General features: G+C 33.7%; 2 protein-coding genes across 4 annotated transcripts in view; one reads left to right on the top strand and one right to left on the bottom strand.

Moving 5' to 3' along the window:
• The first annotated feature begins 573 nt into the window (after nucleotides 1-573).
• On the top strand, nucleotides 574-6,818 carry LOC123657805 (deoxyribodipyrimidine photo-lyase). The gene is made up of 8 exons (XM_045593319.1): nucleotides 574-1,183; nucleotides 1,316-1,518; nucleotides 1,987-2,145; nucleotides 2,344-2,542; nucleotides 3,081-3,273; nucleotides 4,116-4,357; nucleotides 5,376-5,513; nucleotides 6,444-6,818. The coding sequence occupies exons 1-8, from the start codon at nucleotides 709-711 to the stop codon at nucleotides 6,506-6,508; spliced, it is 1,674 nt and encodes a 557-aa protein (XP_045449275.1). The 5' UTR covers nucleotides 574-708; the 3' UTR covers nucleotides 6,509-6,818.
• Nucleotides 6,819-8,324: 1,506 nt separating this feature from the next.
• Nucleotides 8,325-25,024, bottom strand: part of LOC123657784 (protein tyrosine phosphatase type IVA 3) — a 38,572-nt gene continuing 21,872 nt past the window's right edge. For all 3 annotated transcript variants that reach the window (XM_045593299.1, XM_045593303.1, XM_045593308.1), the window contains exons 3-6: nucleotides 24,452-24,916; nucleotides 21,025-21,191; nucleotides 11,600-11,731; nucleotides 8,325-9,314 (exon numbers count right to left, since the gene is read on the bottom strand). In XM_045593299.1, the coding sequence (XP_045449255.1) occupies nucleotides 9,206-9,314; nucleotides 11,600-11,731; nucleotides 21,025-21,191; nucleotides 24,452-24,559 (516 nt within the window). In that variant the 5' untranslated portion in view covers nucleotides 24,560-24,916 and the 3' untranslated portion in view covers nucleotides 8,325-9,205. The remainder of the gene's footprint in view (nucleotides 9,315-11,599; nucleotides 11,732-21,024; nucleotides 21,192-24,451; nucleotides 24,917-25,024) is intronic.

The raw sequence follows: 25,024 nt of genomic DNA, 5'->3' as shown, positions 1-25,024 counted from the left end.
AAACGAACTAAAAAATAAAAAATAAATTATAGTTTAAAAAAAACAAAAAAACACGCTTTTATATTTAATCGAACTAAAAGGTAGCAAATAATTTTAAATTACAAAGAGTTTATACTACAGTAGTAGAATATCGAACGACCGATCATAAATTATTACTTCAAAATAAAATTATAATAAAATTTAAGTCATAATAAAGAGAATAATTCAATTCAGAGTAAAAAGCTGGTATATTAAATGTAACAATTATTCTACTTGCAACTATCTATGTGCGAAGAGTTATAAAAACAGTAAAAAGTAATGAAAATATAGTAAAATGCACCCCACGCTTTTACTCTGAATTGAATTATTTTCATAATGACTTAAATTTTATTTTGAAGTAATTAATTATGATTGATTGTTCGATCTTGTACTACTGTAATATAAACTCTTTGTAATTAAAAATTATTTTCTACTTTTTAGTTCGAATAGCTATAAAAGCGTCTTTTTTTTAGTTTTTTTTTAAACTATAATTTATTAATCTATAGAAATGACGGGTATCATGAATCCTACTTGATCCTAGCATGAATCTTTTATCTATTCGTCTAGTTAACATTTTTTGTCAAACTCTTTGTTGTCAAGTATACCTTTCTATACTCTTTGGTCAAGTAGATAGAGCGCAGTGTAGCGTGACTATTTTATGGACCTATGATTTAAAAATAAAACTTTTGTATGTTTCAACGCGTATTCAACTTTAAAACATTAAATTGTGCACAATTAGGTAAATCCCCAATTGATTGTCTTTGTGTTAATAAGAGAAACATGCTTTCGGGTAGCAAAAGAACAGCGAGTAGTGCTACAAAATTATCAACGCCGGCGAAAAAATCAAAAAATTTTGATGCAAGTACCTTGACAAATGATTTTGCTAAAGAAATACAAAAGAAGAGGGAAGATACCGCCGATTCTATTTTAGATTATAAGTTTAATAAAAAGAGATTGAGAATAATTTCACAAGAGCAGATGGTACCAGAAGATTGCGAAGGTATTGTGTATTGGATGTCGCGTGACAGCAGAGTACAGGACAATTGGGCCTTTTTGTACGCACAATATTTAGCCCTCAAAAATGAAGTTCCCCTTCATGTTTGCTTTTGTTTGATAGCCAAATACTTAGATGCATCAGTGAGGCAGTTTCATTTTTTAATAAAAGGTAAAACAGAATATTATCGTCAAAAAATGTTTTTTACATTAAAGAGAAATTTGTCTCAAAAACATTTCAAAACTAATTCAAATCTTCCTCTTCAGTTTCTTAAGTTTTGATTAATATCTTTAAAAATTTTAGGACTTGAAAAAGTGGCAGAAGAGTGCAAGAAACTAAACATATCATTCCACTTGCTAGAAGGCCATGGTGGTGATGTGTTACCTCAGTGGGTGATAGATCATAAAATAGGAGCTGTTGTATGTGATTTCAACCCACTCAGGGTGCCTTTGGGCTGGCTCGAAGTGGCCAAAAAGAAACTGAAAAAAGATGTACCATTAATACAGGTATAAGAAAATATATATTAAATAGAAATATTTTATCCTCCTAAAATAAATATTATTATTTATGCAATAACAACTATTCAATGTATAAAGATGCAATGAACTTCTTCAAATAAAGATAAGATAGCTGCAAAAGTTTGCTTGTAATTTATTGACTTTTCACGTTTTTTTAGTAAAATAATATTTTCATGCTTATATTCCTTTTTGTGTACACAAATACTTGATGTTTTTTTTTACGTAAATAAGGTTGAAATTACACATTTACAGAAAATAATGTGTAATTGTTATTTGAATTTTGGTTTGAAAAATAGTTTATAATGATTACCACACATACACATACGTATATATACATAAATAGTCTTAAACTCAATTATTAAGAGTATTTCTATTAAAATAATTAGTTATTATAACCTATTATTTAACAATTGCAGGTAATTTAAGGCAATAAAAATTGTATAAATTATTTTTAAGGTGGATGCACACAATATAGTTCCATGCTGGGTGGCATCAGATAAACAGGAGTATTCTGCAAGGACTATAAGGAACAAAATTAATTCTAAGCTGGATGAATACCTGACTGAATTCCCACCAGTTATCAAACATCCTTATACAAGCAAATTTGAACCAGAGGTATCATGTGATATTTGTTATTATCTCAAATGTTTGTTAACAGAGTTTTTTGTATGGTAGTTAATTCTTATAGAACTTAACACATTGTTAGTAATAGTGTAACATTTTTCAGAGATATTAAGTTAGAAATAATTTAATTTTTTTTAAATAAATATATTCTTTCTGTTTATACAAAACATAGGTAATTTTTTTTTTTAGCCAATAGATTGGGATGAAGCTATAACAACTAGGGAGGCAGATGAATCGGTGAAGCCTATAGAATGGGCCTCGCCTGGCTATGACAGTGCACTAGAGATTCTAAAAAGTTTCATTGATAAACGTCTCAAAATCTTTGCTACAAAAAGGAATGATCCAACAGTTGATGCACTCAGTAATCTATCGCCGTGGTTTCATTTTGGTAGGTATTAATTTAAGTACCATTTTTGGTTTCAAATAATAAGTGAGTATAATGTATGTGCTGTGTGGCTACGGCACTAAAGAATTTAGCCACCCCCTCTCTTCTCGTGGGTGTCGTAAGAGGCGACTAAGGGATAACAAGGTTCCACAACCATCTTGGAACTTAAGAAGCCGACCGATGGCGGGATAACCATCCAACTGCTGGCTTTGAAATACACAGGCCGAAGACGGGCAGCAGCGTCTTCGGTGCGACAAAGCCAGTACTGCGGTCACCAACCCGCCTGCCCAGCGTGGTGACTATGGGCAAAACACATGAGTTCACGTTATTTTTGGCGTAAACTTGTGGAGGCCTATGTCCAGCAGTGGACTGTATAGGCTGTAATGATAATGATGATAATGTATGTAATTCGACAATAGTTTCCTAACAGAAAAGTTTTTATTAATACTATGTAAAATCACTACTAATATATATTTAGCTAAATATTATTTTAGTATTCAAAATCTATTTGTTTTTATATAATTTGTTCACTTAACTTCAGGTCAAATATCAGTACAGCGAGTGGCACTCTGCATACAGCCATACAAGTCAAAATACACCGAAAGTGTGAATTCGTTTTTAGAAGAGGCAATTGTACGTCGTGAACTGGCTGATAACTATTGTTTCTACTGTGAACACTACGACAGTATCAAGGGAGCTAGTGCATGGGCACAGAAAACACTAGACGACCACAGGTTACTATTTATCTTCCATAAATGTCTTCTGTATGTGGCATTAAAATCCTATTTTTTTTTTTAATACAATGAAGTCGATAAACAAGCATACGGCTCACCTGATGGTAAGTAATTGCCGTAGCTTATAGACGCCTGCAACACCAGAAGCATCGCAAGCGCGTTGCCGACCCTATGCCCTATCCCCCAGGAGCTCTGGCAACCTTACTCACCAAGTTTAATTAAAGCAAAAAAGACATTACCTAAGAGCCAGTTTCTAAAAGTTTTTGCTTTTTTGTTATATTTTCATTTTAGTGATGAAATCAATCTTGTAACACAATTTTTGTAAGGAAGAATTATTATTCCTTATTGCACACAAGGCTTGAATTTAGTTGATCATATAGTCATAAAACATTTAAGGTAATTTTATATAAAATTCTCGTGTCACAATGCTTGTTAATATACTCCTCCGAAACGGTTGGACCGATTTTTATGAAATTTTGTGAGCTTATCGGGTATGTCTGAGAATCGACCAACATCTATTTTTCATACCCCTAAGCTCTATAAGAGGGGGTGAGGATTAAGGGGGTTAATAACATATATGGAAAAACAACGTTTGTGGGGTCAGCTAGTAATACTATAGTTTACTTTTTAATTTTTTTTAGTAAATCATAATATGACTTATTTCAATTATATATATATATCCTACCACCTATCACCTAGACTCGAGGTGAGAATCAAACCCACAACCCCTCGGAACAGGAAGCAGGGTCCCTCCCAACTGCACCAACGGACTATTCAAAATAGACAGCAAAATAATATTTAATTAAAAGTATATAAAATTACATTATTTTTTTTTTTCATAGAAAGGACAAAAGGACATATATATACAGTTTAGAACAACTCTCAAACGCCAAGACCCATGACGACTTATGGAATGCAGCTCAATTACAATTGGTACAGGAAGGGAAAATGCATGGATTCTTGCGGATGTACTGGTGTAAGAAAATTCTTGAATGGACACCGTCCCCTGAAGATGCACTAAAATATGCTATATACTTAAATGATCATTATAGTGTCGATGGAAGAGACCCTAATGGCTATGTTGGTGTGTATTTAATTTTACTGTAATCAATTAGTGTGTAAAGTAGTAAACATTGTCATTTAGATAGTATTTATATGTAACATTAGAAAATCTTCAAACATTGGAAACAAATATTTAAGCTGTTTTGTTTCTAAATTTTCAATTTTTTTATACAACTAGGTTGGTAAACAAGCGTATGGCACACCTTATGGTAAGCGATTACCATAGCCCTTAGACACATGCAACACCAGAAGCATAGCAAACGTAATGCCGACCCTAGCCCCAATCCTACCTCCCCAATCACATAAATAACCAGATCTCCTTGTATAGGGGGGTACCAGGAGCTCTGGTTATTTACTACCTTACTAACTACCAGGAAAACAATACTGCTTGAAAACAGTATTATTTAGCTTTGATATTCTGCAAGGTCGAGGTACTTCCCCAGTCGAGCTGCTACATTGCTGTTTCTAACTGGCAAGCAAAATGTGGACAAAATTGGTTTAGTTAAAATGTTAAATATATAATTTATTTATGATTTTCATGCTGTAAAACATTTTTTTTTTCTATGTTCTTGCAGAAATATAACTATAATATTTTACTACTATGTTTGAAATTTGAAAAGTTTTGATCTGGCTTTCTAAATTGGCCAAGCCCTACCTGCTTCAGTCTGTAATATCCCAGTGCTGGCCATAGACCTGTTTCCTCATGTAAGAGAAGGATCAGAGCTTAATCCACCACGTTGCTTCAATGCGGGTTGATGGATAAATTCCCCTACTATGAGTAACAATCGCTATCAGGTGTACATGATAGCAACCGGGACCGACCGAGCTTAGCGTACTCTCTGAGGCACGGTGGGGAGACCAACAAGGACAGATATCCAAACCGGAAAGAAATATTTGTACAAATAAAAATATCCATCCCGAGCGGGAATCGAAACTGTGATCGTCGGTGTTTAGGCGCCGTCGACACGGGCCACGCACCATTACACATCGTCCCCTACCCATGTGAGCTTAAATAAATCTTAAATCCTTTGTATTATCAGGTTGTATGTGGTCGATATGCGGTATCCACGACCAGGGCTGGGCGGAGCGAGCCGTCTTCGGCAAGGTGCGCTATATGAACTATGACGGCTGCAAGCGCAAGTTCGACGTTCCCGCCTTCGTGGCGCGCTACGGCCGCTGTGAGTATCAACTTTGTAGTACGTCGAGCGGGTATGAAGGTAGAATTGTGTATTTATAATTTCCCTTAGTATTGGTTTTGTTTGTTAATTATTTGACTTCTTGAAAGTAAAAGTTTTTCTTAGGGTTTAACAGTCAGCGGTTGTTTTGTTACGTCATTCTTTTTGTAAGTTTTATTTCGGATTTTCGAATTTGGAGGCGGATGAATCGCCTTTAAAAATAAATCGCGCTACTCATAATTATATGTAGGAAGTACTAAGCTTGTTTGAAAATTGTTTCCGCATATAGCTGTTTATTGAGGTAAATAATATAAAACAAAACGTATTCACTTGTGCCTTGTAAATAACCATAAATCTTATTTGTAATATGTAGTATTAATGTCAATTAATCCTTAGTTTTTACATTGGCGTAGAGTTATTAAACTACATTTTGTTGTGAAAACGAACAAAGTAAAAACGCAGCAATTTGCGCTATAATATTATGGATATTTATATGTGGATACTGGAAGGTTATAACGAACTTAAGAATTTATTATAATTTTCTGTATCAGTATGATGACTGTATTATCAATGTGAGTTAGCATACCGTAATAAATGCCACAGACAACATTTTATTTATAGAATACATGTTGTATTTATCAGCTGTCGTAAGAGGCGACGAACTTAAAAAGCCGACCGATGGCGGGATACCCTTCCAACTGTTGGCTTTGAAATAAACAGACTGAAGACGGGCAGCAACGTCTTCGGTGCGACAAAGCCAGCTCTGCGTTCACCAACCCGCCTACCCACCGTGGTGACTATGGCCAAAACACACGAGTTCACGCTATTTTTGGCGCAACTTGAGGAGGTCAATGTCCAGCAGTGGACTGCGATAGGCTGAAGTAATGAGTCATTTTTCATTTATGTTATAACAAAACATATTTAACTTTTCAGCTGGAAAGGTCAATTCTTTGTTCAATGGAGCGAAAAAGAGTAAGCAACCAGACCGTCCACAGTGAAGATGAAACACAACTTACTTAGAAATATTCTTTTTAAATTTAATATTAAGAGTGAAAAATCGAATATTTTAAGCTTTAAAGTGTTTAAAATTTTAAATTGTTAATATAACTTGTGTAAGATTTTTATACAAAATAACATTTACTATGGTAAGTTTTTGTAAATTCCAATCACGTCTAAATGTTATTCCACGCATTCTACTGTTAGATCTGTTAACCTACTTCTGTTTATTTTTTACTTTTTTTTTTAAATTTTACTTAGTCGATAATGTTTTACAAAACGTCGAGTACAAAATATATTATTACCTCAATTGATTTTTAGTATTTTTATACAATACTCTCCAAATGAAACCACCATCAACGTACAGTATTTCACTTATAATTCTGCCCTAATGTCAAATCTACTACTCTTACAAATTATTTTAATATTTTTTAACCGACTTCAAAAAAAGGAGGAGGTTACTCAATTCGACCGTATGTATGTATATATGTATATATATACATACATACGGTATATTATGTATGTTCGGGGATAACTCCGTCGTTTATGAACCGATTTTGATAATTCTTTTTTTGTTGGAAAGGAGATATCCCTAGTTTGGTACCATGATAAGGAAACCAGGATCTGATGATGGGATCCCAGAGAAATCGAGGGAAACTCGAAAATCCGCATAACTTTTTACTGGGCCTATCGATTTTGATTATTTTAATTTAGTCGAAAGCTGATTTAATCACGTTGTCACATTTCAATTTCATCGATATCTGATTACAACTTTTGGAGTAATCTTTGAAAATGCGTATTTACTTGACTATTTTTTCGTCTACCTACGTTGTATTACTTGTCGATATAATTAAAGTCGGTTTTTCTTCGTTTGCCTGCAAACACAATTATTTTGATGAATGTTATGTTTTTTATTCAAATATACTCAAAATCAATTAATCACGTGAGGCTCAAAGGAGGGGCGGGAAGAAACATCACGAAGTATCACAAGGAGAGGATACTATATTAAGATATCACCTTTATTTTCTCGTCGAACGCGCGATTTCTAAATAAAAAATAAAATAAAAAACAAACATGGATGCGTTGTCAAGAAATTTGTATCACGATGCTTAATTTTTCAAATTTTAATAATATTTTATCTGTCTTTAAAGATAATATTCTGTAACTTTTCAATTTACTTAGCAGAAAAAATTCACGTGATTTTTGGGTATGGGGTTAGTCTAAAAACACACCAAACATCAATCACCAAGAGGTCAAAGGTAGGTAGTGGGTCAAAAAGTTTCGAAAAACGGAAAGAATCTCATAAAAGTCCACGTAAAAAAAATTTTAATTCTGAAATTGAAAAAGCTTCGCTTTTATTTTGTATAGTAAATATAATTACTTGCTTCCTGTAACAAGTGATACAAGTCGAAAATCATCATTTTACAGCAGAGCAAAAACAAGGTTTCTAAAAATTCTTGTTTGTGAAATAGGTATGCCCTAGGGTCGATTGGAGTATCTTCTTTTGTATAGTAAAACATTATTTTTCAATATACATTTCAGTTTCTTTGGTAAACATTTAATTTTAAAGGTAGTTTACAAAAAAAAAAAACTTAAGTTTTATCATTTTTCACAATTATTAAATGCTTAAATTATGTGATGTGATACTTGAACAGTTAAATCACTTAACACCTATAATTTTTCTTTGTGTAAACTTTAGCATAATGATTCTTGCGAAATATTCCTCAAACAAAATATATATGTATATATTTAGATATTCTTTATTAAATAAATATGATTTTTTTTTTTTGTTAGGGAGGTTGTACAATTAAACATCAATTTATTTGCTTATAAATATTTTTATTTATGAGTGTGACTGTTTCGTGGTTACACAATCATATATTTTGATTAGTATTTTCATAAAATTAGAAATAGAAAAATAATATCAAAGAGCTATTTTTTTCATTGGAACATTCAGTGAGTCAAGTATTAATCTTTTCTGTCAGATTACCATTTATAACAAAATTTTATTTACTTAAGTCAAGGTTGTAAAATATTTGTGAAATTCATAAAAACTGTGTCTTTATATAAGTTATGTTCGCGTATTAAAATAAAATAAGAACAATTATTATCTTAGAAACACAAAAACCAAGATTTTTCTTTCCTATTATGTCTCAAGTTTTCTCATCGACAATAATAAGTCTAAAAGAAAATAATATTTAGGAAAACATCATGATTTCAACACACAAAGTAATAAAATGAAACGTAAATAGCCAAAGAGTAAGCACGACTGCGACTCTGTAGTTATTATGGACATTGAATTTTATTATGATCAAGTATGTAAATACCCAAGTAACTGTTTCAATTATGAACACAAGTCGTGGCTCGGGTCTATTAACGTTTTGCTATGACGGGCACAGCACGTGGGATATACACCTTTACTTTGAACATACGAACACCAGCATACGATCACAAATCAATTTAAGTAAAATTACTTCAAAAACTATGCCGAGTTAAATATGCGAGGTTGAGACCCAATTCTGGCTCAATATATTTAGGTATTAAGATCAAGCTCAGGTGTCTGAGAATTGAGTCGCAACTTCTGGGAAAATTAAAAAAGGGTCAAAAGAGGCGACGGATAGGGGATTAAAGTTACACCTAGTTGTCTAGTTTTCCGTGTGTCAGTGTGTGTGTGAAAGCAGAGCTACATTCGCCGCGCGCTACTGCACGCAACACGAGTTCTTGTGCCCGTTCTTCTTGAGGCGCGACTTTGGCCGGTACTTCTCCAAGTACGAGAGCTGCTTTGCGTTGATTGCACCACGTCGCTGGCTGTAAATAGGAGTAATTAAAATTAAAAACGTTATATCAGTCACCCAACAAAATATAGTATAGTGGATACCTATGGTAACGTCATCTAAATTGTTTGTTAAGGACTAGAAAATAGCACGAAAAGGCGATCATTCGATATGTCATTATTTTGTCTAATATACATTTATTTAAGAGCACAAAATTTGTTTTGAAATAATAAATTGCATTATAAAATTAATAAACGCCACAAGGCTAATTATTCTACAATAATTGTAATCATAAAAGAAATGTAATTGCATCAAAATTTTACAATAACCGTAAAAAAAAAACTAATACTGTCTTTTACCTAAGCACGGCACTATTGCATTTGCGAAATCTGGCCCTGCATCTTGCGTTTCATTAAAAATTAATTTCAAAGAAAATCCTAGCGATGCTGTTATCGATATTAACGAGAATTTTAGTTGTTCAATTAATAAAATTGAACGTAATGAATGGAAGTAAAACAACACATAAGGGCCAGGTGAACAATTTTATTGTTTTACTAACCCCTTAGTGTATTATAATATTCACACTTCTTTTTGTACAACAAGAATAGAAAGCGATTATTAATCAGGTTACGTTGCTCTCTAAAACAATTTATTGTATTGATTTTAAAGGCTCTTGAATGGTAATGTGGCAAATGGGATCACTTTCAAACCAAAACTTTAAAGTAAATCAAATTTATTACATTTAAAACCAAACAGATCAGAGTTGACATCAAAAGAGTATATATAAACTGAGATTACCAATCAACAAAGGCTACACCACGACTTATGTCACACATGTGGCAAATGTATAAATATATAGCTACTAGCTGACCCGGCGAACTTCGTATCGCCTAACAGTGACTTTTAAGTATTATCACAAATCTTTTGTATGGGAGTATGGAAAAGTGTTGTTTTTAGACTTTTTCAGGAAATTTAAATTTTTTTTTTTTCGAATTTTTCTCTCCGTAAGAACCATCCTCGTACTTCAAGGAACATTTTAAAAAAAGAATTAGCGAAATCGGTCCAACCGTTCTCGAGTTTTGCGCTTAGCAACACATTTTGCGATTCATTTTTATATATAAGAAGAAAGATAGGCAGTGTATTCAATTTAAATTTGCACCAATTTTTCTTGAATTTGTTTCAAAGCATCGTATTATTGTGAGATTTTTGCTGTTTTAGTAGGTACATATTTATATCAATACATTAAATTATAAATCTTAGTTCTAGACTAGAATATTCCTACACAATTTCAAGTATCTACGCCTTATGGTTCCAAAGATATCGTGATCAGTCACATATCTTATATATCCAATCCAATCATCAGATCAATCATTCCATCCAAGAGCGAAAATTCTAAACAACATATTCACATATCGCCTCCTCAATTATATTCTTTCATTTATCTTTCTACAAGTTTATTTTATCAATAAAATCACAAAATAATCTGCACATCATCCGCCATTGAAATGCGTGTCACTCCAATGCGGCCTCTACTCACTTCCACGGACAACCTAATACACGCGTGAAGCGAATTTCAATTTAATGAAATGTCATTTCATCATATATATAGATAGATAAATACAAATTTTAAAAAAAAGTAATTCAAATTTGAATAATTAGTGACATACTTGAAAATATACTTTCTCTTAGTTCAAATAGAGAATTAATAACAACAACAGACAGTAGAATTGTGACATCAACTGTTTCTTAAATGTGTCTCTTGTATACTCGTGAGTTGTACCCTAGCTTGCTTGTGCATGTGTATTTTGGGAATATAATGATCAATAAGTAATTATGCAGTTTATAACTTGCCGCACCAGTCATTACTTAGTACACACACGACATGACACTGCTACTTTCTGAGAATTTATAAAATACTAGCTAACCCGAAAACGTTATTTTGCCATATATGTTATTAACCCCCTTAATCCCCGTCTCTTATACCTTAGGGGTATGAAAAATAGATGTTGGCCGATTCTCAGATCTATCCGTCAAAATATCAGTCCATCACACATCACACAGTCTTCAGACATCTGTAACGCTACTGTCGATCAAATACATCAAGATTATATATGGAATTATTATTTAAAACTTTGTTGCAGCTAACAAGGAGTTTAGTTATAAAATTTTACTAGACATTTTTCAACTCATCACTGCTCGAAAAAAAAAATCGATCGAAGACATTTGGAATGCAGAAATAGACATGTATCTTAATACATGGCAATTTCGTGGCTACTTCTTTTCTTTAAAGGCAAAGGTTAATAACAAGTTTGTACTCACTCCCGGATGGTCTCGACGGCCTCCTCGTACTTCATCCCGAGTTCGATAAGCGCGATGGCCACCATGACGGGGGCGCGGCCCAGACCGGCCACGCAGTGAACCGCTACGGCCGCCTCGGGCTTATTCGCCGCTCTAGAATTTTAATATTCGAGTTTATTAAATTAAATTACATTATATAAATCAATTTTACAATATTTCTTTCGGGTGATTACCAAAATGTAAAGAGTGTCAAAAGGAGGAAAATGGAAATTTTATTTGAGTGTAGTGATGATGAAGTGAAGTGATAGTAATGACTTAATTAACTTATCATTAAGTCATTAATATTACACTCAAATAAAATAAAATCGATTTATTAATTTGTTTCATTCTTCGTCGAATTTCACACAAGCTGTAAATTAATGCCCGAATTGGTTAATTCTTTAGGGAATACTAAAACTACCTACGGTCATATTTAACGTCATGTATATAAATTAATGAAAATCAAATAAATATTTTTATTGTAGCGCTAATTTCGAAATAAATTTAATGATAATTTAATGTCCATTATAATGAAAGAACTAACTCGAGTTTGATGACCTCTGTAACACTGTTTTTAATTTCGTAAATGACTCAAGTTCAGTATTCGCGTGTCAATATATAATTTTATAAATTTCATTGTAACTTTTACGTCGAGCAAAGTTAGTGAATTAATATTATTATTGTGTATTTAATTGATTCTTAGAACCGCGCGACACCATTGACGTTGTGTGTGGGGGTGGCTGATGGATAAACACGATAATATGAGATCTACTTGAGGGTTCCCTAAGAACCCTACAACTTTGCCATTATATATCGCGGGTTTTTTCTATTATAAGTAGCTGGGCAAAAACCGCAGCTATAAGAATGTACAAGTTACTGACTTATCTATACAAATAAAAGCGAATAATGTGTTGCTAAGTCCAAAACTTGAGACCGAATGCTTTGAGCTCCTTTTTTTTAATTTTCTAAAACTGTGCAAGATTCTTATGGTATGACAAATTAAGACTATAAATTGTATATGGCAGACAACGAAATGATTTTTATCACTTGTTGTGCCACGCGGTTTCACTCGTGTTAATTTGAGAAAAAAATAGCCTATAGCCTTCCTCGGTAAATGAGCTATCCAACACAAAAATATTTTTTTAAATTCGAATCATAGTGCCTGAGATTACCACGTTTAAACAAGAGAAACTTTTCAGCTTTATAATATTAGATGTATAGAATTTCTCACAAAAATTGTCATCTATACAAATAAGTAAAATTGGAGTGTCCGTTTGTAAATTTAAAATAACCGCTTACAACTAAATGCATATGTATGTATATACGGTACATATACCAAAATAACATTTTTTATCATTTTTGTCTGTCTGTCTGTCTCTGTTTGTTCCGCCAATCTCTGAAACAGTTGATTTTGACGGAACTTTCACTGGCACATAGCTGATGTAATAAGGAGTAACTTAGGCTACTTTTATTTTATAATTTTCTTTTATTGTATAACTCTGCGAACTGAACAATAACTACTTTTTTAAATTCCACGCGGACGAAGTCGCGGGCACAGCTAGTATTTAATAGAAAACGTTTCGTTATCTATCTGAGCGGTAGGCACTCGGGCGCGGTAAACGCGGTTTTCTCGCGTAAATCCCGATTTCGCTGGAACTCTGGGATAAAAAATAGCCTGTGTTGCTCTACAACGTCCTAAGATAAATTTATCTTCGAGTGAAAGCCCCATAAAAATCGATTAAAACAGAAAGACAGACAGACAAAAATTTTAAAATCGTACTGTATTGAACTTGAAAACAATTATTTTGAAATCACAGACAGACACTTCAATTTTATTTATAAGAAATTTCTCGCGTTTGACAATTCGTTAGATGGCTGTCTTGTTTTTCTGAGGTTTTTTGACGTTTGCCAGGTCAACTAGTACTAGAAAAATAATAATAATTGAGTCCTTTATTTTTTTTAAAGTATTTATTATTCTACCTACTTAGGCGCTAATATTATAAAACACTCAGTTCTCGAAACTTCTAAATTAATCCCATTTATAAAACAATATTTCCGCTGCGTAACTCATGTGTTGACTAAAGCTACGAATAAACACTGGTATGATTCATAAAAATGGAGCAGTAAAGGTTATCGTACGATTTTTTTGCAGATATACCACGAGGCACGTTTTTTTAAGTAATCTATATAAAGCCGAGTTTTTTTGTATGATGGCGGACTATCAATCAATTTAAAAAGTTACTCGACGTCAGCAGACTGTACTTAAATATGTGTTGACCCATCAATCGACGAACTGTAAGCTAGTACGCGAAAGGAAAACAATGAGAGGTTACGTGGGTAGACATATTTAGTACGCCGGTAAACTGCAGATCTAATACTATTAAACGAGCAATTCCTTGATATATATATGTATATATATATAATCTGAATTTCGGAAACGGCTCCAACGATTTTCATAAAATTTAGTATGCAGGGGATTTCGGGGGTGATAAATCGATATTAGCTATATATACATTTTTATAAAATCTCGTTTTATCCCTCTTTTTAGGCAGTGAAAAAATGGCTACAATATCGTTAAATATCGAAGGTAAATTTCGCAATTGTCAATACAGTTGTAATAGTTCAGCCTGCTTAGGCAAGTGGCATAAACGCTAAGCAAATTAGAATAGAGTAGAATTCTCAATGTATGGGAATGACACTAGCTTTCGATCGCGCTAGTGTCATTCCCATACATTGAGAATTCTATTCTATTTGTTTAGCGCTTACGCCACTTTTCTACTGGTCCAGGTGGAAAATCGACCGGTCGAAATCGACCGAGAAGACCACGGTTGAAATGCCCATGTCTCGAGATCGATTTTTTTTTCTTTTTTTTTTCTAATTGCACTCATGATTTTTTATTAAATACGAGTTCATATTTTTTATTATTGTCGGTAAAATCGGAAAATATTATTCATATTTTATCAATATGTAATTCGCATTTAAATATGATTTCTAAAATACACACTACCCAACAAAAACGATTTACTAAAACCAAAAATACCGAGCTAAGCTCGGTCAACCAGGTACTTTTTTTAATGTGCAATAAAACAGTTGACACACCATTAAAACTTACCAATACAGAGTAAAATTGTTTACAAGAAATATGTACAAGAGGCAATTTATTGCTAAGAAAGCAATATCTATCAATTAACTTTAAGTAGAGACAACAAACAAACTAAGCTTGCAATCACAAGTTACAACAAATGTTACGTAAACAACGTAATAAATGATTATGTTTAATCTGAAAACACAACAAGTATGTGTGCCGTTGGGTAAATAGTTACTGAGGTAATTAAAGATTTTACTGGAATTTTTTAATGAGTCTTTAAACATTAATTGGTTGGCAAGTTTATGATAACGTTTACGATTCAAACGATGTATTCTGCCGCTGAATGTTTGTTTTTTTGTACTATTCTATTATATACAGATTAGTCATGCAATTTTTGAAGTCGACGTATTTGAGTCAATTACACCGCGTTGACATTTTGTCGCTCTAAATGCGCTAATGTGTGTCATCGCACGTTGCTTTTATTCTGCGTTTTGTCTAAGGTGCGTTTAAAAATTTAATTTCTGACCGTTTGCACTTTCTATTTTTCACTGTTTTATCGTTAGTCGTTATGTACCGATTTTGTTTTCGATAAGACTTTATAGAACGTCGTCATTACAATATTGAACTCAATATCTCAAGTATCGCAATATTGAAAATAGTTTTATTTATAGCCGACAAAAAAGTCGAACAATGATTTAATGCTAAACTTTGAAAATGATAAACCTATTTCTTAGAACTAAAAAGCTACTCAACCCAAATACTAATATAACTATGTTCCTTCAAATGGGGGGGGGGGGTGTAGGTGTAATAGGTCACGTTCTCTGCGTGGCACAAAATTCCTAGCCCATTTTAATTTTGACTTTGTCTAAACAAACGAGTTACTTTGATAGGTTCGTACAGCGTGATTGATACCTTTTGTGAGCACGTAAACACGCCTTTAAAAGGAAAATTATTACTAACCGACGAAAACAACAAAGAACTGCGTATTGGAAAGAATTTATTTTCCTCGTAGTGTTATTTATTGTAAATTATAGTCGTCCTTACGCGCTCATTGGTCGGTTCCGTAGAAGTGCCTTGTCCTTTGCTTCTTAGTTAAGAGGAAAGGGTACCGGGTCTTTCTCCATACAAACGTAGTCGACTGTTTTCTCCCTGGATAATGACACTAGATCAAATATTTTTGTGACATAGAACTCTTTGCTGCCATGACCATGCCCCTATGTTTTGATTTTTTTCATATTCTTATTATCATAGGAATTAGGAGACTTCAAAAACTCGAAATATTGCATAATTTTTTGTACATTTTCAGACACTCATTAAAAAAAATATATGCATATTTTCAAAAAAATGAAAACATAGGGGCATAGCCGAAGTCTTCTTTTATTTTCAAAAAAAATAATTTTTAAAAAATTGCCATGTTCTGAGGAGAAAACAGTCGACTACGAAACACTGTTTTGGTCAAAAATTATATACCTAAAACGGTCTGAGCTGCAGTTGTCCCTTTCTTGCTTTTTGGGGGATAGGTCTGGGGGAGGGAAGGGTCAAAGCAATACGTATATACGCCAGCAAAGTGATGCCTCATAGTCGACAATTATATCGATACACTAGTGATGTTATTTTTAGTCGATATTTTCTAAAATTCGTATTAACAAAATTAAATAATTTCTCTTTTCATAACTACAATAAAACCGTATTTGTATATGCGGTTTTTATTGTAACACTGTGCAAACCTGGGCTAACGAAGGGTTTCGCTAACAAATAACAATGATAATTATGGTAAATAACTGTGTTGTTTGTTTTTGGTATCAAAAGGGCTCAATACAAGGATTTCAAAAAGTATATTATAATTATTATTACCGTAATACTAATAAAAAATACAATAAGAAAGTTTAAAAAATTAGGACTGCTCTTTCCCATGCCTATGCCAAGCAAGCTGCGAGCCGCGCTTCTTCCTCGCCTCCTAGGCGAAAAACAACTTCGGGGTTTACTCTTTCCAATATATTTTTTTATCAATTTCGGAATATAGGTACGTAGCGACTTTAGAACCTCCTCTGTTTTTTTTCATCGGTAAAAAATTGCTTAGTTGTTTTCTTGACATTACTGCGGAGCAGATTATTAAATTTGGTCGAATCTATGTACCTATGCGATTCGTATTTGGACTTCGCAAATAGAATCATATTTCTGAATTGCGTAAAAAACTCAAGTGGCCCCACTAGCGTAGCATTCCTTGGAACCCCGGGAACCTTGGGACCCTGTATCAAAATTAGTGGGGGGGCAGGCAAATGATGGGTAAAGATTTCTCACAAAAAAAGCTTGCATTGAATTAAAATAAATGTTTATTGATTATAAGTTATAACTTCCTCCTAGAATAGACAATAGTGAGTGTAGTCTGCTGTAGCTGTTCCTGTTCCATCGAAATCCTTAGGTAATTTTTTATCAGTTTTAGTTTTGAAAAACGTCAAGTTAATACCTCCGGAAAATTGGATGCAAGGCTATTGAATTTTATCAGTAATAATTCCATGAGTTCTTTAATGGAATGAATGTTTTGAATTTCGGATTTTAAGCTAATTTAAAGAGCTTGTAGTTCCAAGCTGGAGAGTTATTAGCCTTGACCTGCAGCAATAGATGCGGGGGATCGTTCGCTTCAGCCTGTGAGGCCAATACTATTAGTGAATTCCTATGAATCTTCCGCATCTATATGGGGGATTCACAGGCGCATAACCTGAAGAAGAGATTCAACGCTGCCTCCAGGTCTTACAGGTAGTAAATCGCTAGGGCAAAGTTCAAACACAGCAGAATTGGCGAGAGACTATTGGGCTTTCCAAATGGAACCCATGCCTTTTGTTTCTTACAAAAGCTGTCGAAGGTAACTTTCTTTAGTCTACACTTCCATCATTGCGCGAACCTGAAGGCTCTCTGGCATATTATGCGAAAAAGTAAGCGAAATTCTTTGCACTCTTTTTGCGTCGAATTCAACTCTTGACGATGAGGGAAAAGCACCACCGAAAATTCCACGGTGCGAACACGCGATGCGTAATGTGCACTATGAGCAGTGTCGTTTGTCGTGTTCTGCATTATTTCGATGTCAAGAAGTCTAGTGGTGCTAATTGTATCCACCAGTGGTTTGCAACCAATGTGCGAGCTTCGTGCGCAATGTTTCCGCGTACATTCAAAGTGTGGAATGACCTTGCTAAAATTTGGGGGTTTTAAAGCGTCTAGTGTCTACATCTTTTCTATAAAGGCCATGGGCGACGGTAGCCGTTATAAATCAGATGGCTTCGTCTGCTTGTGTGCCCCATTCTTATATAAAAAAGATTAATTCATTGTTCATAATGATTAACTGAATCCCGAAATAAACGATACAGAATGTTATCAACAATTGGGCGCACGCTTGACTCGGATAAAAGGGGACTGCTTTTCAGACTTCAGTCATTTCTGAAGTTAAAACTCTATAGGTATGTATGACAGTTTTTTTATTCTTTTTTCCAGGAAGCACAAGATTAAGTGACATTGTGGATAGCATTTTACTAATTTTTGCTTACACACCTTAGGGGCCCTGTAAATAGGGGGCCCCGTATCATTGATACGGCTGATACGGCAGTAGTTACGCCCTGAGTGGCACCCAATTCCCTACTTCGGGAATACGTATATTCTCAACTTACTTTACTCTATTCTTTTTAATCCTGTTGTACCTGCTTATCTAAAACGACGATTTAAGTTTCTTAGTGATTCCAATGAACGCAGTTTTCGTTCTGAGGAAAGCTTACTTCTTGAATTTCCCTCTCACTCCTCTTTCATTTATACTAAATCTTTCACTGTTCAAACTTGTCGACTTAGGAATTCTATAGACGTGTAAAATCGGTTTCTATTTTTAACCCACTTCCAAAAAAGGAGGAAGCTCTCAATTTAACTGTATTTTTTATGTATGTTACTTCAGAACTTTTGACTGAGTGGACCGATTTCTACAAAATTTTTTTTAATCGAAAGGTGGTGTGTGTCATTTGGTCTCACTTGAGTTTATTTGAGATCTAACAACAACTTTTCGAGTAATATAAATAATACGTTTTTACTTGACTATTTTCGTCGACCTACGTTGTATTATACCGCATAACTTTTTACTAGGTGTACCGATTTTGATGATTTTTAATTTAATCGAAAGCTGATGTTTATCGTGTAGTCATATTTAAATTTCATCGAGATCTGATAACAAATTTTTGAGTAATCTTTAATAACGCGTATTTACTTGACTATATTTTCGTCTACCTTTGTTGTATTATCTACATGTCGATGTAGTTGAAGTCGGCTTTTTTTCCTTTGCGTACAAGTCGAACTCGGTCCACCCAGTCAAAAGTTCTGAAGTAACATATATACAAAAAAAAAGAAAAATACAGTCGAATTAAGAACCTCCTCCTTTTTTGGAAGTCGGTTAAAAATCAATCTGATACGTATTATTATTTTCTGTTGGTGTACAATAAAGTGTATTGTTATGTTATGTCATGTTAATCAACCACTCTTTAAAAAAATTCAATCGATTACGTAATTTGCCTAACTAAAAAAACATAAATAAAATAATAATTGAAAAAATCGCCTTCATGATTTTTGTAAGTGTACAGTACATAATGTTTGAAATTGGTGTAATTTATTTAGCTATCTTTGTGTAATTATTGAATTTTTATCTTGTTCCAGCTTTTTCAATTGACTTTCTAATAGTTGTTCTTCACGCAGGCGGCTTTTCTTGTTTTTTTTTTTATTTATAATATTATTTTTAACCATTGTTATCGAGATAGTTATATCGCCGCAATTATATGTTAATTAATACATATAACCTATACCCATGTATAATAACTGCGACAAACATGAGACATTACAAATTATATAGGTACTTGGGCAAACATTTTATACTGTGTATGTACTATATTACATATATATACTATACTTACACTTATACTATGTACTACATGTATACACTATAATTATGTATGTATTTCATTACCCATTCTTACACACACCTCAACCATGTAATTACATACCTAATTCATAAATAAAGTACCTAAGTATTTCGATAATTACCCACAAAAATATAGACATGTATCAAGTCACAAAGAGTATCCAATTCAAAATAATAAAACATAAATAATAAGTAGTTTACGAAATTCAATAATAGTAAGCCGAGTCACAGCAATACGATGCAGAACAAATTCAATAAAACAAGCCAAATTCAGAAAAATAGCACTATGCGCTATATGTACTCGTAGTCAATCACAAACGAAAGATGCGAATACTAAAATATCGTCAACAATTAATAGCTGAATAGCCGGCGCACGCACACTAACAAAACGACAGTCACACATAGAAAAAACGGGGCGGAGATGGCGCGGGGCGCGGTAGCGGCATGCAGCGCGACAGAAACATTTTATTCAAATACCTATTTTTGAAAAGTCTCTTCGGTACCCTTTCCTCTTAAGTTTCCTAATAAAAAAACAGCTTGTTTCGTCAAGTGGTTCTCGCGTTATTTTGCTATCATCCGTACATCCAAAAGGTTCACGTCCAACATAATATTTATTAAAATCGATTCTTTTTACAATAATTGTATTTAAAAAAGACTTTTAATGCTGTTTTATTTATAGTTTGATGTGAATTCTGTAATAAGTGTCTATTTTATAGCATATTGATTGATGCATTGTAATAAAAATAGAGAGATTAAAGAGTAAACGCTACAAACTCAATGGCCTTCAGTTGGATGTGAATCCTGTATCTTTGTGTGGCATACAAACACGAGACATGTGAAGGGAACCGAACCAAAGATATACCCGACTAGAAAAAAGTCAGGCTCACCACATCATGTATCTGGACCGGATCAGGATATAATGAGGCATGTCATATCAGGCAAGCTCTATCAGGACCAAGTCTGGTCTAGACAAGGATAGCCTGATGTAAAATATAATCAAGTATGGTAAGGCGCTATAGAACACGACACTACTTGAGGGCAGTATTATTTAACTGTGATCTTCTCTAAGTTCGAGGTAATTTCCCAGACAGGCTGCTCTAGTTTTTGAGCAGGATATATCCTACTGGGCCGCACCCCGATAAAATTTAAATCCAATGTAATTTAAAATTTCAAATTCATGTTTTTTTTTTGCAAAGAATTTCGTCTATCATTACACAAAACTTCGGCTCTAAAGGAACTGATAATCCGTTACAATTCTGATTCGAGTCAGAGCGAATTCAACTCGACTCAATTCTAGCTAAGCCCGACTCGAGTCAACTCGACTTAGGAAATCGAGTGAATGACACATCAGTTGTAATAAGGAATAGTACTCACTTATCGCGCAGGATCTCGAACCAGTCGTCGACAACGTTGGCGGGCGGGAAGGTGCCGTCGTCGTATGCGAGGTCGCGTACCTCGATGCCCTCCGCCTTCAGCGGCGCCGTGTCGTAACTGGGCTCGCACACGCGGACCACGGTGCAAACGTTATGCTTCCTCAGCTCCTGCAGGCAGATATCATTGTTCATCATCCTAATATAGTTCTTCTGTACGTGTGTTTGTCACTAAAGTTCTAAACGGCTGAACCGATTTGGTAGAAATTTCGTGGGTACATTTTAATGGAATTATAGATGGTTTGAAAACACAATTAGACTAGATAGGTGGCTCTGCTGTCAGTTTATCAGCAATCAAATTTCCTGGCAGACGACTGCCGGGTACTAATAATAGGGTATAAACGCAAATTTGTTTGGCATTGCTCTCAAGATGTAACTGATTTGGATTTTTTTTTTGCATTTTTACCACTTTAATTTATAACCATTTTATACCACGTTAATATTATATAGAGGACATTAGAAATGTAATATAATAGTAGATTAAATCCTCAAAAGACAAATAAATTAATATATCTAGGGATGGTGTTTTTGGCTTAAATACAGAAATTTTGTTTAGACTTTTTCTATATCCGAAAGATTACTCTTATGTTTGTGACCTCTCTGTATTTCAAAAACCTAAGTCATTAATGTGATAACTTGATTTTACATAACGATTAAAGTTGATCTTTAAGAACCATCTTTGGTGCCAGTTTACTGACACGCAACAGCAATTATTACTGAAATTATATACCTATTCTTGATAAATTAACTTACTCTTGATACTACGCTAATTTAAAACAAAGTAATAAAGATTATAAATTATAAACTAAAACATTAGCAACGGTTGAATGAAACAATAGGCTGTTATCAGACACTCGATGAGTTAAGAAAAATAAAATTTCTTTAAATATTTACACAATATTTTGATATCGATGTTTAAGAGAGTAAAAAATACTACACATAGGTACATACAGTCCTTGATACCACACTTACAACAATTGACTGTGGTGCGCATAGCAACTGATAGCTATAGCCAAACTTACAATAAATAATTTAAAAACCCAGATGACTTTTTAAATCAAATAACATCAGCGGGACTATGCAAAATCAGTAACTAATTTATTACCGAAAACTTTATTTAAAAAAATTTAATAAGCAAATGGGTTGAATAATTAGACACGCACAAATAATAATATTGAACAATCGTTCATATAAATAGTATTAAAAAGTTCACATATAGTTATTTCATATATAGTTCACATATAGTTCGACTAGCCCGTTGGCACAGTTTGTAGTGACCCTGCTTTCTGTTCCGCGGATTGCGAGTTCGATTCCCGCCTGAGCCTGGGTGTTACTATGTGTATTTATAATATATGTATTATTTCTATGTCTACTTATCAAAAAAAAAATGTATTTAGCTATAACAGTCGCCTGTTGCCTGTAACAAGCATTAAGTAGGAACAGACGACCGTGTGTGTATGATATTTAACATTTATTTTCTTGAAGTTGTCAATGATTTTATTGATTGTCCGTATCATGAATATCATAATTTGTTTAGTTCCAGGCATAATTTAAACTAAATAATATAAATGTCCTGTGTTTGTGCAGTCCTTGTGGGTCTCCTCACCGTGCCTCGGAGAGCACGTTAAGCCGCCGGTCCCGGTTGTTATCATGTACACCTACCTGATAGCGATCGTTTCTAATAGTAAGGAATATATATCCGCCAACCCGCATTGGAGCAGCGTGGTGGATTAAGCTCTAATCCTTCTCCTACATGGGGAAAGAGGCCTATGCCCAGTAGTGGAATATTACAGGCTGAAGCATGAATATGTCGGTAATTTTTAACGTGTTGCATATATTTATATAAAGTTTACAACATATTATATTGTTTATATAAATAACAATGATATTTAAAATAAATAATACATTCATTTCACGATTCTTCCAAATTGTGGTGGTCTATTTGATATCGACTGTATTGACGTCATAACTTATCTTGTTGTGATTATCTTCGAATCAATCAAAATTCCTTTATGTTTCATGACACGAACGTCATTCGAGGCTAACGATAATACAATACAATGAAACTTTTTTTTAAAACCTGCATTGAATTTATTACTTTGTCTTCCATAGCTTAAGTTTATTAAAATACTAGGTATATACAAATAGGTGAGGTTTATTCAAATTTGAATCTTATTTTAGGTACATTTTTATGATATTCATAACACTTGAGTCTTATTATTTTTAATGAGATCGCATTCTTTTCAATTATAAATTATATTATCGTGAAAACTGGAAAAGTTTTAAAGTCGAATAATTAAAATAACCCGGGCCTTATTCGACATAAGATATGTATCAGCGCAAGGTATTCTAACAATGGGGGGAGATTTATTTTCAAAATTGCGTCGGTCGTAGCTCAGACAATAGGACCACTTCCCGGCCCAATCGACAAGTCTTGTCAAGTTACTCAAGCTTAATTTTTATTTGTAATGGGGGCACAATTTTCTTCAAGTTCTATCGTACAGTTTATCACCAATTTTCCTATTTCGTTTAGTGATTTTGTAATTTTTTAGGTATTTCTTTAAAAATTAACCCTAACCCTGTGCTTTCCGAAATAATGTTTCAATGTGTTTATTTCAAACTATTAATATAAATACAAAGAGTAAAGAGAGAATAGAAGTATCTAATGCTGTTTCGTAATATATTCTTATAATGAGTTTCTTTGTTTCGGTATGTTTAGTGGTAATCATTATAAAGTTATTGCTTGACTACTGATTTAGATGTTACACATTACGTATTTTAAAAAAAAACCAGTTTTGTTAAAAAAAAAAATGAATTACGAACCTAATGCCTCCAAGGCCGTTTCTTAACCCGATCAAAATAAAGCCTACAACAACTCAATAAAAAAGTACAAATGTTAACTTTATTCTTATGAAAGCGATAGTATTTATTTAAAAACAGATATCAGTTTCATTCAACAACTAATAACAACACTTAAAAAGATAAATTTAATAAACATTTTTCCTTACGTTCGACAACGGCGATGTCACTTGAAGGAGATTCAAAGGATCTATTATGTCAGAAACGAGAGGCCGAGCAAACAAGAGCATAAACCATTCACTGAGATGACGGTTTTCTCGACATTTAGCGAGAGATAAGGAATTTCGAGATGACCCGTTTTCTCATACTACTTAATTTAGAGACTTACCAAAACCGTATTGATATGAGAAGTATCTTGAAATTATGTGCGTGTGCTTTATATTAGCGATACAATTAGCACGAGTATAGCAATATGATTCAATCGTAACATGATTTATTTTCGTGATTGATTGGTTACTTTATGAAAAATCGATTGAATTGAGTTGTTTTCACGTAATACAGTTAACGCTTACCTGTAGGTAGCTTTGGATGGTGACATCCGATGGTCGGTCGGTGATGAGGAAGCGCATGTTCTTGTACTCGATGAGAGACGGCGCCGGCCTGATGTCCTTCTGCTTCATGATGACTAATTTACGTTCCGACAGTCAGAGGAGATTACAACCACTCTCGCACCGGTGGCTGATTTAATCACACGCGTCAAGTTGTAGCGATCCGTCAGAGTCTAATAGACAAATTGTCACTCTATTTCCACACAACACACTTCAGTTTCGTGACTTTTTTTAAAAAAGGGTCCAATTATATAATTAGAACCACCCACATGGATGTCGCTTTCAACCACTTGAGCACATTCGAAGACTATCAAACAAAAATTACGAATTGGGGAGCGAAATTAATAAGAAATTATTCGACAAAACATAAGTCGTTTATTTCGGCAAATGATATGCTCCGATTAACAGTGGGATCCGATTTTATGGTAACTGAAACAAAGACAGAAATATTTTTTAACATCACTGATTTAAAGCGGGTGAATTATGGCTTATCACTAACGCTATGTTTGCGTCAATTCTCAAATGGCAAATGAAGAG

This window comes from Melitaea cinxia, chromosome 1, assembly GCF_905220565.1.
Source record: "Melitaea cinxia chromosome 1, ilMelCinx1.1, whole genome shotgun sequence".
In the NCBI taxonomy this organism is placed as follows: Eukaryota; Metazoa; Arthropoda; class Insecta; order Lepidoptera; family Nymphalidae; genus Melitaea; species Melitaea cinxia.
Note: the sequence above shows the minus strand (reverse complement) of the source record. Positions and strands in the feature narration are given on the sequence as shown.

Excerpts from the sequence above, each read along its gene's own strand:
- LOC123657805 (XM_045593319.1), top strand. The coding sequence starts at position 709 with ATGTTTCAACGCGTATTCAACTTTAAAACATTAAATTGTGCACAATTA. Across the intron at positions 2,543-3,080 it reads ATCGCCGTGGTTTCATTTTG|GTCAAATATCAGTACAGCGA; the intron begins GTAGGTATTAAT and ends ACTTAACTTCAG. Across the intron at positions 3,274-4,115 it reads AAAACACTAGACGACCACAG|AAAGGACAAAAGGACATATA; the intron begins GTTACTATTTAT and ends TTTTTTTCATAG.